Below are 20208 nucleotides of genomic sequence, written 5' to 3'. Positions count from 1 at the left end.
ATATTCTAGTTTTAGTTGCTAGCTATATTTTGAGGGTGTGCCAAGGGCTGTTGCAGTAGAAGTGAGTGACTAACGTGTGCCAGCTTTGGGAGTATTAGAACAGAGACTGCAGTGGGTTTTCTTGTTTGTTTGGTTTGGGTTTATTAGTTTGTTTTTAAAGAAGGAACAGCTTCAGAATAGTCTTCAGATTATATTGCATGTTTCTACTTACATCATAACAAATTCTTTCATCTATAAACAGTGTTTAAAAAATCATGAAGTGGAGCATGAAAATTGTGGGGTTTGTTCTTTTTTCCTCTTTTTTTTATTTTTTAAGGCTTTGAAGAGCTTTTGCAGTTGCTGTTTATACTGCAATTAATGAAAAAAAGCTTATTTACATACAGTTTACAGTGTTACAGAACTGTTGATTCTCATATAGGAAAGAAAATAAGCAGTCAAATGTGAAGAAATTTTACCAATATGATAATGACCATGAAATTTATGTTAGTCTAGCTATTCGAAAACAACATAGTGCTACTATGGTTGCTATTGCACTAGATTTGTTTAAAAAATATAATTAAGAGAGTAAAATTTAATAATTATCTGCTATTTTTAATGTTCAGATATAGAGTAGTAGTGTAGTAGAATGCTTAATTATTTAAGTATATTTCTAACCAACTTTATTTTGTTTTAGTCTTGTAAGTGCTAATTTGATTGAAAGATATATCTTGGAACTGAAAGCTCCATTGGGTAATCCATGTCATACAGAACATGTAAAAGCTCAGGTTAGAGAATTACTTGTTACTTTTTTATTTCATTATGAAAATTGTTGTGTTTGCTATCTATGTTTATTAACATATGCCAGACATACTGCACAGGCTACATTTGTATGACTGTGCTTTTGAAAAATTTTGTGTGAAAATGCTACACTATGGTTGACACTGAAAAATTAATTTCAAGTATTAGAACTATCAAACAGCTGAAAGCTAATGTTGTTTTTTTTTTTTTTTTTAGACACATTGTAGTTACAATAAATGTGTACTAGAGTTTCTTTGTACAATATTGAAGTACAAGCCAGATGCAGTTAAAGGCATGGTTATTTTTCATGACGAATCTGGCAGCCTTACTTTGGTTCCAGTCCTGCAGATGCATGCAAGTCTCAACTAATTATGGTGTATGCAGTGTGTATGGGCTATTGCCAGTGGAACTGCTTTTGTCTCAAATTTAACTTATTAAATGAGTTTGAAGACAGATACTCAGAACACTAAGAAAAAGTGTAAGTGGTGTATGTTCATTCAAAAGTTACAAATCAATTAAGATAATATATTTTTAAAAATGTGAAAAATGCAAATATATGACATTATTTCATATCTTTTGAAAATATTTAACAGGTATTATTGCTACTTCAATACTTGTCATCTGTGTCCAGGCTTCTGAAGACATGTTTACTGGTGGACTCTCAGATTGTAATTCATGATGATCTGCTGAAAACACTCCTGAGAAATGTCTTCACAATTCTCTCAATTCGCTCTAAAGATGGGCTAGGTAATGAAGAACTTTGTCTCCAAAATAGGCAGAAGCAGCTCTTTCTTTGCATAGAAGTAACATTTATTTAGTGACGGTTGTTCGCAGGTATAGCCATCCAGATTTGTGTATTTATAAATAGATTTTTCTATATTAATAGATTTTTCTATATTCTCTTTGCAGATACTGAGTTAATATCTGTACTTCATGAAACCTGGGTAGATTTCTTCAACCTTCTAACTACTTTATTGTGGAGCAGTAGCCAAATAGCTTTTCCATTTGTGGTGGCAGCTCTTGCAAATCGTTGTACAACAGTAATTGGTAATAACTCTTTCTGAATGGGTTTTAACCTGGAAACCAATAAAATGAATAAATAGAAGAGGGAGGCGTACCATATTACCTTTTAAGTAATTTCCGATGTCATACACAAAATTAAAAATGTAAATCTGTCTGGGGAACTTGACTGAATTTTTCACTTGATTTCATATGTTACTGTATAACTCTAGCTCTAAATCTTAAACAAATACAGCACTTTCAAATCAAGATTGAAATGATCCTTTGTTTTTTCCTTTAAATACGTTGTTTTATCTTACTCAAAAAGAAAGTGAAAGTCCTAGAGTGAGGTAAGGGTTACAGCAATTCAAGATTATTATGCAGGTGGTTTGTCGGGAGGGGGGGGTAGGGGGGGGAGGCAAGTATTCTTTTTTTGTTTTTTGTTTTTTAATTATTTCTTTGTTAATTACTTGTATTTATCACCATGATTCTCTAATATATTTAGAAACACCAAAGCATGAGTGTCATTCAAGTTTATGATTTCCCCTTTCAGATACAATTTGTGATTGTATTCATCTGTCAGCCACTCATCCAGCTTTATATATGGCTAGTTTACAGTTCCTTTCTGTCCTTTTGAATGAAGAAGGAAGGAGACAAATGCAAGATAAACAGAGCATATCTGAGGATCCAACTGTTAGCTTTCTTTTAGATCACTCTAAAGAATGTCAGGCGTCAGTGACCCAACTTACTGAATTAATTATTCAGGTATTTAAAAATTCATTATGTATTTGCAGAATATACTTTTGCTTTTTTGTATTTTGTTAAAAAGGAATGTTGTTGTTACTAAAAAAAAATGAGTGTTTCTATTTCTGAACCAAGGCACTTATTACATCTATTACATTCATTTTTGAAATTCATTTAATAAGTCGGAAAAAAATGTGACATAGCTGCTTCTGGGAAGTGCATTGCATGGGCATTCCTGTTATGCTGCAAAAGCACGGGATAAGAAATTTTGTAGGAAAGACAACAAAATATCTTTGGCCAAATACTGAGATGGAATTTTTCTTCTTTTTTCGCCCATTTTAAGAGGTTTTAAGACTCAGGTTATAATTATCCTCATTGTAAATGGCAGAAATGTTGTGCCTAATGAGTTGTTTTTGTAAAAACCGTAAATCAAACCGGACTGTTAAGCCCTTCTGTTAATTCTAAGAGCCAGTCTAAGAGCAGTGTATTGTTCTTTAATACACTTCATATTTGTGTTTTTCCAAATTAGTTTTAAATTGACCTGGTAGCATATTTGCAATTGAATCTCCCAGCAAGCTTATATATTGGTGGCAAGATGTTTTTCTAGAAACTCCTTCTGAATGTTCTGTCTTTCCTACGGTAATCTCATTATTTATATTTATACTTTCTTGCACTGACTGAAATAGTATTTTCCTTCCTCATTTATTGACATCGTTAACATATCATCCATTTGTTAGCAATAAAACAAGCTTTGTAAGAAATTTGTTTCATTTACCTAACCCAGTGTATCAGTTCTTCTGTGTACATACTCACTGTCCTTTTTTTTATATTATGTGCAGTTTGTTGTTGCAACAGTAATATTGATCTGTGAGTAAGCATACTAAAAAAGTTGGCTGAAAATGAAACAGTTCAATTTACTGATGTTTTCTTTCTTATTGCAGTGGGGTTTCGTTTGTTTCTTTGGTTTTTGTTTGTTTTGTAGTGTTTGTCTGCAAGATGCAAGTTTCAGTTTCGTATGATGTAGTTTACAATTTCTATTCTCCAGCGTTTTATAATAATTTTATAGTCACATTTATTCCTATTTTGATATGTAAAATAATAATTACTTTTGAATGTCAGTGCATGTGGAATGGGATGAACAAAATACTGTTGTTTTAGTATCATTTTGTCTCTCATCCTGTGGGTTGCTCAACTCTTGTCAAATTGCCACAAAGAGCAGCTCAAAAGATAACATGCTTCCTGAAGCTCTCTATATGCTGTGATCCAAAAAAAAAAAAAAAAAGAAAAAGGAAGCAGAATTAGAAGAGAAGCAGCTTCAATTTTCTGAAGAGCAAAGCACGTAGATTTAGTTACATTTATTCGTTTATTTATTTTCCCGTGATCATTGTTGTGCTGTGTTTAAAGAGGAAGCCATATAATATAAAATAAGCCATTAAAACAACAGAAAATGTAAATATGGTCTTTCTCTAAGAGAAGCTCTTAAGCAAATAACTAATATAATGGAGAATGTGAATAGGAATTTTTCAACTATCACTCATCTCCATTAAACATCCTAACCATACGAGGTCTACGAAATGGATGGTATGTAGTCCTAAGTGCTTTCTTATATTTTTAAGTGTGAATATTATAAGACTAGGTGATAAATTGATATTGCATACAGTCAGTTTAATAAACACCCTACTGCCTTTGAAAAGTCTTTGTGCTTTCGTGTATATAAACTTTAACCCTTATCTGTGTGTTTTCAAGATCAGAAATAAATGCAATAAGCAAAACAAAATTGGTACATAAAATCTCAGGTTTAGGCCACGCATTTTTCTTGATATAAAACTTAAAATGTTTATAATGTTATCTTCCTTTCATCTCATTTGCAGTGGATGTAGGCAATCATAGCTAGATCTGCCATCTTAAACTTATTTGTTATAATTCACAAAAATAATTGAAAGTGACCATTCTCATTTTAATGCAATATTTCTAATAAGTTAAAATTATAGGATCTTCTGGTTGAAGGCATTAAAAGTCTATGTATAGCTGTTTTTTCCATTCATCTAGTAGGTAATTGTAATTAATTAAATGTTAATTAAAATAATTAACATTAAATTTATTTAAAATTTAATTAATTGTACTAATTAAATGTTCCTCATTATTGACATAGTTAGTTTCACCCTTTATATATTCTACAATTCTTAATTGCAAACTAAGAAAAAAATATAGAAAATAACATATTTATAGAATGATCTAAGTAAAATTTAGAAAGTAAATGAAATGGAAACTTATAAATAAATAATACAGATGTTGTACAACTACTCTTACTTATTTAATCAGTTCTTGTTGGCCAGAAAATATTTTAATTAAAAGAATATAGTAAGGAGACTGACAAGGAAATACAGTTTGGGTTTTTTTTTTTTTGTTTGTTTGTTTCATTTTGGTTTTAATTATTAAAATATCAATTCTATATATATGTACATTTTATTTATTTATATATCTTGTATATTTATTTGTATATATTTATACGTATATATTATATATATTTATATATGTACACACAAAGAAGTAGGAATTTAGCCAGCTAGAAGATTTTGAATGGCTACATCAAAAATGTACCATGTCTGTGCTTTGGTGCTTTAATCTTATGGCAATTCTCTACATCAATGAGTTTTCTGTTTCAAGTTATTAACTTATATTAACTTATAACTTCATATGGCTAAGCATTTATGAGATTTCTGTCAGAAGTACTAAACTTCTATTTGGATGGTGTGTTTTAAGCTAACTTTTAAAATAAGTTTTTCTTTCACCATAAACCAACATCGGTTCCAAATTCATTATATTCTTCTGTTTACTGTAAATACCATTTTCAGTTACTTTTGAAACTCATTTTGGGAAAAAATTGCTAGACAGAAAAATTCTCTAGCAGATAATATATAAATCACAGACAGCTCTCAGTCTTTCATTTGTCTTGTTATATGATTTCAGATACTCTTGAAAGTACAATGTTTGCAGTTTTGTTATTAGACATACTGTGTGCTTACAAAAGCAAAGATCAGGTACACAAAAATAAGACAAATGTCCATTTTACTCTTGCTGGAGAAGTATGTAAAATTTATCTGTGTCAACGATATTTTTATTCTTAAGAAATTAGCTGATATGTAATGCCTTTTCATTCTGTTGATGGAAAGTGACATTGCAGTAGAAATATGTCAGTAATTAGGCTGTGATAGTATGCCTAAGTATTAGGAGTTGTCTGTGGAAAGCTGAGATTATTAATCTAGATTTTAGTAAGGTGATGTGTTCAGAAAAGAGAGAGAAGTAGACTTTAGGAATAAATTGTTTTTTTTTTCTTTCTGTTTTAGAAAATAATGAAATACTTCAAGGTGAATAAACTATAAACATGAATGTAGAGCGGGAGAATCCTAGATAGGAACGTACTGATGAACTGTCAGAATGAGAATATAGACTATGGCAACATATTTGCAATATGAATAATACTTTCAGTGTGATTACTTTTTCAGTGTGATAATGAAATTGCTTTATTTGTAGGTTTGTGAAAAGAAATCTTCAAAGGATGTGTTGAAAGAAGTTGCCACAAATGCATTGCTCTCTCTATTAGCTGTCAGTAAAAATGCCCAGAAATATGCATTGGAAGGTGAGCACTTTTAAACGTATGATCAATGCTTTACAAACTGAATGTTTGCAGGTGTTTTTCACATTTTACTAATTGTAATATCTTTTGTCAAAAACAAAATATCTAGTTTTCAGAAACTTTTTTTTTGCTGCTCAAATGTATAATAATAAATCTAGTATTCAGTTCAAAAATTTGTGGTTAAATCGTTAATGCTAGGACAGGTGAGCTTTTCATGCTAATGGCATATCCATCCATTCAAAAGTGGAGATCTTTTCACTCTGATAGTGTCTTAGAGTATTCATCCATTTCTTGTTTCATGCTGATAGAGGTTTGTTTGTGAAAGCATGCCCTGTGTTTTCAGTTTTGTCTGCATCTAGACAGGAAAATACTTCTTCTCAGCTTCATTCTTTCCTGCCTTTTTAGTTTTATTTTTTCCTATTTTTCAGTTTAAGTAGTATCTTTCCCTCTTGCAGTGCAGCATCTTCCATTCCTAAGGTCTCTACAGTAGTAAAACAGAATTAAAAACCTCTAATTTGAATTGGTTTTTGAATCTACCAGAATGTAGAATTAATTTGCATTTGTCATATATTGTGATGATCAACAAATATTAAATGTACAAGTACTTTTTTTTCCTATTGAATGTTTTCTGATTACTTCCATCTCTGCTGGTTTGCTGGTCCGTTAAACCTAGACTGCACTGAAATGTATAACTTAGGTATATGCTCTCAATGTCTGTGTAGTAGTGGCAGAAAACCCCAACTTTCAAATCCTATTTTCTGCTACTTCTCAAGGTTGTAATGGTCTTCTCAACCTTTGCTTCAATCAAGGTGGTTCTTCTGTTGAAGACCCAATAAGTCACCTAAGACCTGACTGTTGTAAGAGAACTATGAGCGCTAAAGCAGCCTTTAAATCCTAGCTATGATACAGCACATGTCTTAAAAAGGAGTTCTGGAGTTCAAATTAATGTCCAGAAAATATTTATAGTTCTAACATCAAAAGTTCAGCACTTAAGAACTACTTTTAAATGTACAAATGTGAAGTCCTGCACCTGGAGAGGAACAACTGCTTAAAACTGTATGGCCTGACTGAGGAACTGAAAAGGACCTTGAGATCTTGATAAGCAGTAGACAAAATGCAAGAGGGCTAACAGCATCTAGGGCTATATTAACAGGAGCACAGCCGTTACATTGAGGGAAAACTAATGTAGCACTTGTTAGGCCAAATCTGGAATAATATATACAAATTTGTCCCAGTACAAGAAAGTTATCAGCAAATTGGAGTGATTTCAGTGAAAGGTCAACAAGGTGGGAAGGATCTGGAGCTTAGAGGAGAGCCTGAGGCAAATGGTCTTCAATCTGGAGAAAAGAAAATTTTGTGGGGGACCTAATAGTAACCTGCAGGTATGTATGAGGTTGTGAAGAAGCAGTGCATGGCATAGGATGATGAGAGACAGTGGGCACAAATTGAAACAAGGGAGATATGAAGTTCCTTTGTGGACAGAAATCTCTTAGGTTCATAGGTACATTGTAGGTCCTTTCCAACCTAATGTACCTATGAACCTTTGAGATTTCTGTCCACAAAATCACTTCTTATCTTTGAGGGCAGCCAAGAAGAGGATCAGGTTGTCTAGATTATAATATAACCTTGGAGACTTTCCAGACCCAGCTGGATAAGACACCAGGTAGATCTTGTCTGGTCTTACATCTTATTCGACTTTGAGTATGAGGTATATGACCTCTGGATGCTATCTCTTCCAACTTGAATTATCACATGATGCTGTGATCTTGTTGTAACTTTGAGAACTGTAGATGCCTTTAAACTAACGTCATTTTTCATTCTGAACCACCTCTGAATCTTAGCTTTTTGTGTGTGTGTGTGTCTTACTTCAGATGTAGCAAATCTTCTGTGATGGGTAAAAACTTGGGTAAGATAAATGTGTGCTCTGACCTTTCAAAGCTTTAGTCTTTTATGCAGCTTTGTTGAAGATATCCTGAAGAGTTATGATTTGCTATTCTCATCCTCTCAATTCATTTTCATAAGCTAGCCTGTCTCCATCTTTGTCAAATGTCTGCCTTATTTCAGTGACTCATAGAATTACAGAACTAGAAGTATTGGAAAAAAAAGTCACCCTCTACTCTCCTTATGAGTTTCTCCTTCATCAGTTGCAAGACAACTCAAAAGTATCCTTGATTTTTGAAATCATTCTGCTAGTTGCAGTCTGTCCCCAGGACTGTAATAGTTACTTCCTGATACCAAGGAGTTGATATTATGAATTTGCAGAGAACTGAATAATTAAATTTCAGGGGAGTAATGGTAATCAACATCTTGTAAGAGCTATATATTCTGTTCCAGAATGCCTGTTGCTACACTGTTGTATGTTACTAATCTTAGTTTTTATTATTATTATTATTATTATTATTATTGTTTTATTTTGAATTGTTTTGAAAATTTCCATTACAACAAGGTATTTTGAATTCCTCTGATTGTGAATGAGCTTCTAAATGTTAATGATTTTTGTCTTCTAGTTGACCTGATAGGTAGCTGTATAGAGCAAATGAAACATATTCATGCACAACTGAATTTGGATTCTCTAAAGCCTGGAAAAGCACAGAAAAAAAAGGTAACTTAAAAAAAAAAAAAGAAAAAAAAAGGACTGATATGATAAGGCAGTTCTCACCTTTTTTTTCTTTTTCTTTCTCCCCTTGAAGTGTATACTGTTGGTAGCTGCAACAGGTAAAGGAGACTAAATGCCAACTTGTAGTGGATCGTTATAGTAGGAATTCTTAACAATTCCCAAGTATAGAGATTTTGCAAATTTGATCATATATTTTTTTCACATACAGTCTTATTTCACCTCCAACTTTTCTTTCCAGACCTCTAAGCCCCCATTTTTCTTAATTTAACAATCCGTGTGTGAAATACAATGGACGATCAGCCTCGGAACTCCTGTTTCTTTTTCATGTCCCTTTATTAATAGCAGGATTCAGGTCTTCCCTTTTGAATCCAAGTTATCAAAATTAGCTGTCAGCCCATTCATGTTGAAGTGGGCAATTAGAAAGCTTCTATTTGAGACGGCCTGCATTCACATGTAAGCATGTTCATCTATTTGCCGGTGTTTGCAGTCTGCGATGTTTTCTTAGCCTACAACAATATTCAGTATACTCTATGAAATATTTCAGATAGTTGGACTTTCAGCCTTAACAGTCATGGCCCTGCCCAATGCAGCTCATTTTTCTTGTTTCCACAAGAATATATTTCCTTATTTTTTCAGGTTTTCTGTCTGTCCTTCAAGCTGTCCTAGACATTTTCTATTTGTCTTTTCCTGCACCAGTCTCCATCCTACCCCACAACTAGTTGCATTTTACTTATGTGTGTAAATCTTGTTTATATTCTCTATATATTCTTATATTATATGTTTTCCAATTCCATTCCACTTTCAGTCATATGTAGTTGGATGGGATGCCTTGATCTGTTATCAGACTCAATTGACCTTGTCATTGACTTCTTATCAGTTTGTTTACCTCATATATGTTCTCCTTTCACTATCCTTACTCCCTCAATTCACAGGGTTTTTTATAGCTTTTCTTTTTTAGTTTCCAATAATTCCATCATCACATTCTTCTATTACCCAGCTCTCCCTTACCACATCTAAAAATAGACAATTTATTATAATAAAAGTTTCATAAGGTTCTGTCTGCTTTCTATTATTTTCATCTAAGAGAATTATTAAAATGCAAGTAATGACTTCTGCTGTCAAATTTGGTATCTCATCTAATCTCATGTTAACCTGCAATTGCAGTAAGTATCTTTCTGCAGGATAGATGTGCATTGTTTAAGCTAGATAGTATTTTTCTCTATGGCATTGGTACAAACAGGCATTAGGCTTTATTTGTGAGGATGTGGAACTGCATTTTGTAACAGCGAGCTGTTACATGAATTTGACCCTGATATTTGAAGATCATAATGATTTCTCTTGAAATATCCGTAATGTGTTTATTATCCCTTCTTCATGGGATGAATTGTGTCCTGGTATGAGTATGCCCATTGAGGTTGGAGTTATCTCCTTTTTAGTATTTGTTGGGTTGAAAAGGGGAAAGCTGGAGGCATGTACTTCTCAGTAAACGTAAAAGGAATTTAAAATCTGGAAGGAAAAATCCTCTGAGAAAGGTGACCTCGACTAGCTAGAAGGATTTTTGTATATTTAATTAAGAATTTTTTGAAAGAGATTTTCAGAAAACCTTTTGACAGATTTCCCCATTGAGCTGGGACTTTATATTGCTGCAGCGTATGTAAATGTGCTCTTGTTTGTATGTGGTAGTGCATAAAGATAAGTAATTCAGCTTTACATGAGGGGGTGCCACATAAGCAACCTCTCAGCCCACTTTGGGGCACAGCTCTCAAAGTGAAGTTACCAGAGGTAATTTTCTATTTCTTTTTCTTATTTTGATTGTTGGGAAAAATGTGTTTTAACTGTCTTCACTCTCAGAGCGATGGAGGCATTTGACCTGAGATTCCTTTTCTGTCACAGGAATTATACCAATGAAGTAGGGATTTGATTTAGTAGTCCAGTGGGTAGGAATGGCGATAGGAGGATGGTTGGACTAGGTGATCTTGTAGGTCCTTTCCAACCTTATGAGCCTATGAATGAAGTACATGTACATATGTGAATAGCCAAGCTTTAGAAAAACTCTCAGAATAGCATCTTAGTAAAAATCAAGATAGCCTAAAACAAATAAGTTATGGCATCAACACAATCTGTAAGCTTTTTAACTTGCTAGCAGCTTACACATTAAGTATTAGTAGGTTGGGGAATTTCATAGGATTTATTGCTATTTGAGTTTAAGTAAATTAATTCATAAAGAAGTTCTTGAAGGATTTTAGAATTAGTATTTTGCTTAGTTAAAAATGAGACAAGCCAGTCATAAAATGCTTTTATAATGAGGATATATATGTATCTTTTTTTAATTACATCTGATCTTTGTGAACTTTTTTGAGAGATTTGTAATTCATCTTTAAAAGTCATCAACTGTACATGTACATAAGTATATACTGTTGTTTCACCTTAGTGGAGTCTAAGCATCAATCCTACTTTACATCTTTCTCCTTTATGCTTATAGAAATATAGAAATAGTCTCCTGGGTTGAACAAGTTTACTGGAATTTGGTCATTTTTCAGAAGTGGTTTAGTGCATCAACCTTACAGTAGTTAGAGGTCAACCATCATTAGTCCTTTAGTCCTTTAGCGTCACACTGCTACCATGAAGATAGATATTTTGTTAACTTTTATTCTTGAAAGTCTGCAGGTAGTTCACTGTCCAAAGGTCTCTGTACTATTCTTATAAGATCAGAAACTTTCCAATATTAAGAGTTGTGAACTAGGACAGGGCATATAACGATGAATTGGTCTGACCAAATACGGAGGTGTGCAAAATAGAGCTAGTTTATCTTTGTTTTTACCCAGGGACTTTAAATAGGTCCTTTCAGGAAGTAATTCATCTGAATTTTTTTTTTTAAGATGTCTGCTTTAGGATGGAACAGCTCAAACCCAGAATTTGTTCCATCCCATTCTTCTTTAATTGTCAAAACAATTGAGCTCTATATTACAGATCTCTGCATTTGGGCAGTCCCAACCCTTCTCCCCCCGCCCCGGAAATATTTAAAGAGAGGTGGAAGATTCCAAGAATACATGTTTAAAACTAGGTGAAAGAAATTTGACCTAAAATCAGAAGGAAAGTATGTGGAAGACATGACTTGTACATCAATACCTTAGATTTTCCCTTCTCAACTGAAATATCTTTCTTCCCAATTGTTTTTTTTTTTTTTTTCATTTTTGTGTTGATCTTCAAATATTTTTATCTAAATAGGAGGATAGCCTTAACAAGCAGTTAAGATGTTCTATGCAGCTTCTTAGAAACTGCCTCTTTCAAAATGAAGAATGCAAGGTAAGTAATTCCTGCAGAGGTACCTCTGTTACGGGCGTGTGTTAGTCCTCTTTTTGTATACAGGACAACATGTAAATAGGACTAGAGGAAATGGCCTCAAGTTGCACCAGGGGAGCATCAGGTTGGATGTTAGGAAAATACTGCTTTTCTGAGAGAGTGGTCAGGAACTAGAATGGGCTGCCCAGGGAGGTGGTGGTGTTTGAACCCTGGAGGTGTTCAACGAACATTTAGACATTGTGTTATGAGGCATGTTTTAGTGAGAACTATTGGTTATAGGCAGATTATTGGACTGGATGGCTTTGTAGGTCTTTTCCTACCTTGGTGATTCTATGATTAGTTGATGATAAATGATAAATTACAGGCCTGCATAAGCCAGTTGGTTATCCCAATTGTTCCCATATGCCATTGCTTTGACTACACTGATGCAACCTTTCCCTTCCAGAATCAAGACTATTTCCTTTACACCAAGGAAAAAAATCAATTGGATTGCTGTTGAGTGTTCTTATTTTTATTAAGGGTGTGCAGAGGTGGTTTCTTGAAGGAGAGAAGGATGTTGTTGATAACTGGTTTTCTATTACTTCCTTTCTACAACTGCACTTTTTTATTTTCATGCTTTTTGAGTTCTTGTTATTTTAATTGGATTAGCTGTAGAATGGGGAACTCTTGAATAATCACAGCTGGAGTGAATAAACCTTTGCCTTTATTTTCATGCATCTCAGTAATTAAAAGTTTTTAGAGTGGTTCTGGAATAACAAGTTTCACTTACTGGCATAGTTCTTCAGAGGAATAAATTTAATTGCTAGCAGGTAATAATAACTATATCTTATAAAGCTGAGCAGAAACAAGAATATAGAAAGTGTAAATTTGAGAACTTGATACCAAAATATTTTAATATCAAGGTATATGTGGAAAATATATGCAATATGATATACGTATCACTAAAAATGATTTCAAAGGAATTCACTGGAAAAAAAAAGTTAAAATATTTAAAACTGAACAGTGTCTATAAAGAATTGTCTTGTGAAATCCCAGATGTTTCTTTACAATCCTTTAAAGGAAACTAATGGAACACAGTAAGAAAAAAACTTGATTTTCTCACTTTGTGCTTTATGCTTCCAAGTATTTAATAATATAGTAATATAAATTCTTCCTCATGTTCTCTTAGATAGCAGCACTCAAAGCTCGTCTTGTTCCTGTTATGCATTTGCTATGGCCATGGTTTTTAATAGATGACTCCTCAATGGAAATAGCTCTACATTTGCTTTGTGTCTACACTGCATACTATCCTGCAGGTATTGTCTCTCTGTGATGTAATATATCAGAATATTTAATAAGAATAATCAGGATTGTGTAAAAAGGGAGCAGGAAAAAGCATAATGGGAAAAGAATTGTTTATTGCTGCTGTTAGAGCAGAGTATAAAAGCACTGAATCATCAAAGTCTATCAAGAGTTTTAATGTTAATACATTCAAGACTTGCTCAGATCCTGTTTCACTTGCTTAGATTTAGCAATATTACAATTGTATTAAAGGATTACATAGCATTTAATTCAAACCATGTCTGAGGGTTACACTGAAATTCTTACTAAACTAAATAGTGTACTGTAGAAATTCTATGGGAATTTTATTGCTGAGAACAATGTTATTGGTGCTTTACACAGTTTATATTTTGGCCCTTGTTGAGAATATAATAATCTAATTTAACTCCATATAATGTTTCTTCTATTTATATATTGAGCTCAGTAACTAAACTGATAAAAGTGTATTTTTCATAAGAATCCTCTTCATTTGAAAAAATCCTCTGTTTCCACTAAGTATCTCCACTGCTTATTCCATATCCAGGTTATTGATTCAGATAACAATTTGTAATATTCAGAAACCTAAGTATTTGATGATTTCTCCCTGTCAAAATACCTTTAGAAATTAGCTTTTTAAGAATATATTAACTGAACATTTTCACCCTCTTTTTAATCTAAAATCTCCAGATCTTAAATCAGTCTACGATATTCTTTTTCATAAAGACATTATTTTTAAAATGGTCTTCAGGAATACATGAATGTATTAGCCAGCCACAGTGAATGTGTAAGATTCTGTGATATGCTGGAAATCAAGCCTCAAGTTCTGATGGTCTTCTTGTTCCTCTGTGTGACTCTATGCTGTATTTTTAATCCTTGCCAATAAGATTTTAAATTAATAATTTTCTCTCTTACTGTTCATAGTTGCTGTTGATGAAGTGACCCAAACTTACCTATTCTAAACTGCTTAACCACTTCTGCTTAATGGAAAGAAATTATGTTGATGTTAAAAACTGCCTGATTTTTTTAATTTATTTTTGCCATATAAATACTTAACTATGGTTGCATTTCACAAATACCACTAAATAAAGATGTATAAATGCATATTTATACATAAAAATTGTATTAGTTGTTCCCACTGATGTATTAATTTGAACTTGTAGTTTTGTAGTGTAGCATTTTACTTGATACTATGGTTAAAACTTTCACAAGTATAGAGACTTGATTTCTGAAACAGATTCAGAGGATTACTTTGGATTCTCATGCCGCATAACTGCACTATTTCTTCAGTGGAGTGTACCTGTCTTTAAGGAGACATTCTGAGACAGAGCAAGTACTTTTGTTTAACAGTAGAGTAAACTCTTAGTTTCTATGACAGTAGGCTGCTGTTGCTGTAAATTGCCATGTTCACCGTTCTTCAGTTAATTTGTTCTTTTCTTTTTTAATGTATACATGTTTTGTCTTATATGGTGAATATTTCATTTCCTTAAGGTTGTGCTTCACTTTGTTGGACCAGTGGTGGACAATCATCACTTGTGTCTGTACGAAGTGCAGCTGGCAGTTCATTAATGCATAACCTCTTGAAATTGGCTTCTCAATTATCCAATGATAACAGCCCACTTCAGCACGTGATCTTTGATCTTCTTTCTAACCTGGCTCTATCTCATGACTGTAAAGGCATTATTCAGAAAGTAAGTAAATAATAATCTTCACTATTTTTTTCACAATGTGATATAAATTGTGTTTTACATAATAAACCCCCATACTTCAGTATGGAGTGTCTTGTGATCATGGCTAAACTGTCCCAGCCTTCTCAGCTTTTACCCATATGTGACTAAATGCTCTAGTCTCTTATTCATATTTGAGGCCCATTGTTGTATTCTTCAAAAACAATAAATACAAAGCAAACTGGAATGCTTATGTAGTGATGGTAATTCTTCTTTAAATAAATATATTGTATTGATCCAACTTTTATATTGTCTATTCTATGTAAGCGAATAAAGAATAAAATGTATTTTACCATACTAACTTTTAGCCAAGATGTGGCTTCTTTATCATATGTAATTATTTTTAAAAATCCTTGACTAATAGTGGGTTTCAATTGATACGTATTGTATATATAAAAAACATCAGTTTTTTATATCATCATTTTTATATTGGCCAAGTATAAACCTTGGAAAGTCTAAACAGCAGTGAAGAAACCATTGAACAGTTCATATACTAACATCCTTTTTGTTCCTTCTGACAGAGTAACTTCCTGCAGAACTTTTTGTCTCTTTCATTACCAAAAGGAAGTCATAAAAATCCTAGCAATGTATGTATCCTTTGGCTAAAGCTGCTACTGAACTTAACTTTTGGAGAAGATGGACAGCAAATGATTATGAAGATAAATGGTTTTTTAGACCAGATAGTGGAAATGTGTAAATGCAAACAGAAGAGCAGCCAACATATAGCACTATTTATTCTACATAACATATGTTTTAGTCCAACAAATAAGCCCAAGATCTTAGCTAATGGTAAGTAAACAAAGGGTATTTAGGCTATGTCTTCCAAAATGCAGTATTATTGGTGCGATTTGTGTTGCTGATCAAGGTCTTAATATTATTTAGAAAAGCATATTTATAAAAATGATTTTCATTGAAGCTGTTATAGAAATGCTGTTTTGGCAGAAATGCATTTAAATTAAGAATATGTAGCAAAAGGGAAAGCAAAATAACTTTTACAAAGTTATTGTAAAAGATTCCATGTGCTGTTGTTTGTAATAGTCTACTTTATAACTTTTTAATAGAAATTTCTACCATGGAAGTTCATCTCTTTGAACAAAACCTTATTTTTTCCTGCAAATCATCACTATTGAAACAAGCTATTATGTGTTCTGTCATGTGCTGAAAATGTTTATGATAATTATAAAGTTATGATTATGGCATGTACGTATAATGTAACAACATGGACAGAACTGTGTTTGGTTTTGTTTTCTGTTTGTTTGAATTTTTTTTAGGGTGTTTTAGTTTCTCTCATTTAATTGCAGATAAAATATTTCTGTCTTCCTTATGACTTTTAATCAGGTCTTCTATAGTGTCCACCCTTTTCAATTTTTCCCTCATGCTGGTTTTCTGCCTTAATTAAGTATACGTTATTCGCGTACATTATCTGTGAATTTTGTCAAGTGAACATCCTTACTTGAGGCTGGTTTCACAGTTAGGCTAGGAAATTAAGGTATCTACTATAGAGTGAAAAAGATTTCTCATCAGTTACAAATCACCTACATAGCAATTACTATGGAAAATAGAAGCATCTTAATTTCCATCTTGATGTGGCTCTAATTGTGGCTCCAGGGAGTTATAAAACAGCTTCATAGCTTCTTCAGTCCCTATGCATATCTGATGCCTGTACTTAACATGTACGTTTTATTACTCATTGCTTATTTTTTAGCACTCGTTTTTTGTTTGTTTCTAAGCATGTTATGATAGTGTAACTTTTGTAATTCCTCTACTATACCAATGCACACCATAGAAAAAATTTCACTCCAAGGATATAAATAGAGAAGTGTAAATATATTTATGGCTTTCATATTTTCTTGATGATTTATTTGTTCTATTTATTTATTTAAAGAGAAAGCTATTGCAGTGCTAACTACCTGTTTGGAAAGTGATAGTTGTGCAGTTCAGAGAATTGGAGCAGCTTCACTTTGGGCTTTGCTTCACAACTATCAGAAGGTTAGTATTTGAGAAATACTTGAAGAAAAATATGATGTTTCTTTTATGTGTGGCAACATTTAAGTACGTAACATTAAAACTTACATCAGCAGCTCCATCTTCTTTAGTCACATAGGTGCTCATGCTTCAGGGTTGAACAATCAAAGTAAGCAACTTGTCCTGTGTGATTTCAGGCTGCTTATATAAATACACTCTGTATGATGATTGCATATGCTAACTCTAAAATTCAAGCATTTCACCTTCTACTGAGTTACTGTCATCTTCTATTTACAAGCAGAGGAGCTAAGTTTGTTGTTACAGCGTCGTGGTGGGGGAAATAAGTGAAGCCATATTTTGTTTCTGTTGCTGCAGGCAAAAGTGACTTTGAAGAATCCATCAATAAGGAGAAAAATAGACGAAGCATATTCTTTAGTGAAAAGTAAGTTTTAATCTCAGCTACTGCCAATTCTGTATTTTTCCATCACTAGTGCATTCTAATTTATATTATCAGAATAATTTTTGGCTGGATGTGCCAATCTTGAAACACTGTACTGTGAATTAGTTGGCTTTTTGAAAGCTTAAGTTTTCTGAAGTACCTGAAGATAACTACAGTTTGAGTAGCTTTTGTATGACAGATTGCTAAATTCAAGAGCATTCATTCTGAAATGATGTTCAAGCATTAGTCTGGAGCTGCAGCTCCAGTAGGTAATAATGGGTTTCTATGTTGTAATTAGTTGCATCAGTCTCTGATTTTGCAAAAGCATGTAAATACTTAATTTTAAATCAATGAATTTTCCTCCTGAATTAATTTGCTCAACACTAGTATTCAGACAGGTTTATCAGTGCAAAGGCTTGTAATACCAAGTTACCATTATATTTTGAAAGAGAGAATTGACACAAAATTTCTGCTTGCAGTACACTATTAGTCAGGATCCCAATTAGAAGGAGATGCTAGAACAGCTCATAGCTTCGTTCTTCCAATGCTATGTCACTGTAATCCATTGTGCTGATGTTCCAAATTCATCCTTTACTGAGTCAAACACTGATTATAATATAAAGCAATGTTTTCATATACAGAAGACATGCTAATAAATAGACAACTTGATATTGTCTATTGTGTTGATATTTATAGTGCAACAAAACTTATACTGTTCAAATCATTAAGTTGAGTCAACAAGGTAGAAATACATGGTTTTCACAGACTAGAACTTCATAACATCGATCCCTGTTTATTGATATACAACTTTAGAATGGAAAGTGTTAGTCTGAAATATTGATTTTTGAATTCAATAAACATTTAAATATCAAAATAATGGCTATGAAATACTTTGTGGACCTGTAGTTGTTACAGTTTACAGTCACGTGAAGTTGTCTTCAATTTTTTTCCTGCCTGAAGTTTCTTTATTGGCCTACCCTAGTAATTCTTCAATTAATTTACAGTGACAATTGAGCTAAAATGGTAGGCTATTTTTCTAAGTATAATTGGAGGAATTTTTTCAACGTGTCTTTTGTTCTTTTTCATTTCCCACTTCGCTTTTCCCACAAAGTTTTGGCAGAAAACAAACAAACAAAAGAAAAACAAACAACAAGAGATTATCTTATTGTATTATAGCAGAATCAAAAGACAGTTTTCACTTTGTTTTTACAACTGAATAAGGTCCTGGAAAGATCTTTAATTATAGCCTTTTAAAAGGAAACACACACACACACACAAAAAAAAAAAAAACCAACAATTTGAAACATTAATTATTTGTTTAAAATTTTCTCCTCATAATGCAGAATGCTCATAAAATAGGATATGTTCTAACAGAGCATTTGATTTGATCTTTGGAAAGTATGATATTTTATTAAGAATCAATTAGATGTTAAACTCTTGTTTTTAAGTTAAACTCTTCTTTTTAATTTCATTTTAGCTACTCCACAGCCAGAAGTAAACGAGCTAAATGCCTACTACTTAAAATGCTTAGAGAATGTAGTGCAACTTCTTGATTGTTAATGCCTATCAGATGAATTCTCACCTTGAAATCAGACAGATTGCTCAATGGGAGTCTGAAATTCAAAGAAAGCACTTCTAATTCATGGACTTATGGCAGCAGCATGCACGCTATGGAAGAAATTTATGGAGTCTTTGAGAAAGGGAGTTGATTGCTTTGAGCCAAAGAAGTTGCATTAAATGTAGCTTCAACTTTCTGTACTCTAATCCCAATGGGAAATTATAACGATGCTGCTATGTAAAGTATGTATGAAGAAGAATGAGTGTACAGAGAAAAAAGATGTGAAAAGACAGTAATTTTCTTAAATTATATATTGAAATTGTTACTATAACTTACTAGCATTGATGATTTAGATTGATCTTAATAAAGTTTTGCTTTATTTTCTGTTTGTTTAATTCAGTTAAATGTTTGTCTATAGCCCGTAATTTGTGATGTTGTAGATAAGCACATTGGAAACATACTTTGATTTAAGAACTTAAAATATTGACTGTCATGTTGTGTTATACATGTTGGATATATAGTAGCAATCTATGGTCCCTTCCAACACAACCCATTCTATGACTAAATGAAGTAGTTTATGTGTGTGACTTGATACTGCTAGGATGACATAACCATGATGTTTACAATAACTGGATTAAGTCATTGCTAGAAATGTAATTTCATTATGAGCTAAGCATCCTTCCCTGACAAAACAAAAAGCAGAGACAGACCATCAAAGCCTGACTCTTTTCCATTTTATACATTGTATGTGATTGCTTTCAAAGTAGTTATTACATGCTGTCATTCTCATCCCATAGTATTGCAGAAAACTAAGCTGCAATTCTAGTGAGAATGAGAACACCTAACAGTAGTTAGCTCTGCAAGTTAGTGTTTTCTGCCTAGTCTTAGTGGATAGGTATCATATTAACAAGTGCCGAGTCTTCTTTGTTTCAGCATAATCAACCCTGATGATTTCTCTCAATTTAAGTTGTAAGTTGCAACAACGATTGCTTGCCACTTTGCTTCCTTTGTCAGAGACACAAAAAATGAGGGCACTTATTGCCAAATGAGTTGTAATGGAAGTAAGCAATCATTTAGCAAGAGCTCTTTCAAAGTGCAGAAATACACGTGGGTCTGATTAGATGAAATAGAGCTGTATATTTAAAG

At 32.8% G+C, this 20208-nt stretch overlaps 1 protein-coding gene across 1 annotated transcript in view; it reads left to right on the top strand.

The window, feature by feature from the left end:
- Nucleotides 1–19457, top strand: part of RTTN (rotatin) — a 71247-nt gene extending 51790 nt beyond the window's left edge. Inside the window, exons 37-49 of the mRNA XM_065752232.1 lie at nucleotides 674–764; nucleotides 1371–1524; nucleotides 1687–1824; nucleotides 2330–2541; nucleotides 6055–6160; nucleotides 8665–8759; nucleotides 12003–12080; nucleotides 13246–13372; nucleotides 14865–15064; nucleotides 15622–15889; nucleotides 16986–17089; nucleotides 17441–17507; nucleotides 18982–19457. Coding sequence (XP_065608304.1) covers nucleotides 674–764; nucleotides 1371–1524; nucleotides 1687–1824; nucleotides 2330–2541; nucleotides 6055–6160; nucleotides 8665–8759; nucleotides 12003–12080; nucleotides 13246–13372; nucleotides 14865–15064; nucleotides 15622–15889; nucleotides 16986–17089; nucleotides 17441–17507; nucleotides 18982–19064 — 1723 coding nt within the window. The 3' untranslated portion in view covers nucleotides 19065–19457. The remainder of the gene's footprint in view (nucleotides 1–673; nucleotides 765–1370; nucleotides 1525–1686; nucleotides 1825–2329; nucleotides 2542–6054; nucleotides 6161–8664; nucleotides 8760–12002; nucleotides 12081–13245; nucleotides 13373–14864; nucleotides 15065–15621; nucleotides 15890–16985; nucleotides 17090–17440; nucleotides 17508–18981) is intronic.
- The last annotated feature ends 751 nt before the right edge of the window (nucleotides 19458–20208 follow it).

This window comes from Cyrtonyx montezumae, unplaced genomic scaffold (genome assembly GCF_038088225.1).
Source record: "Cyrtonyx montezumae isolate F1298 unplaced genomic scaffold, pur_monq_1.0 scaffold_8, whole genome shotgun sequence".
Classification (NCBI taxonomy): Eukaryota; Metazoa; Chordata; class Aves; order Galliformes; family Odontophoridae; genus Cyrtonyx; species Cyrtonyx montezumae.
Note: the sequence above shows the minus strand (reverse complement) of the source record. Positions and strands in the feature narration are given on the sequence as shown.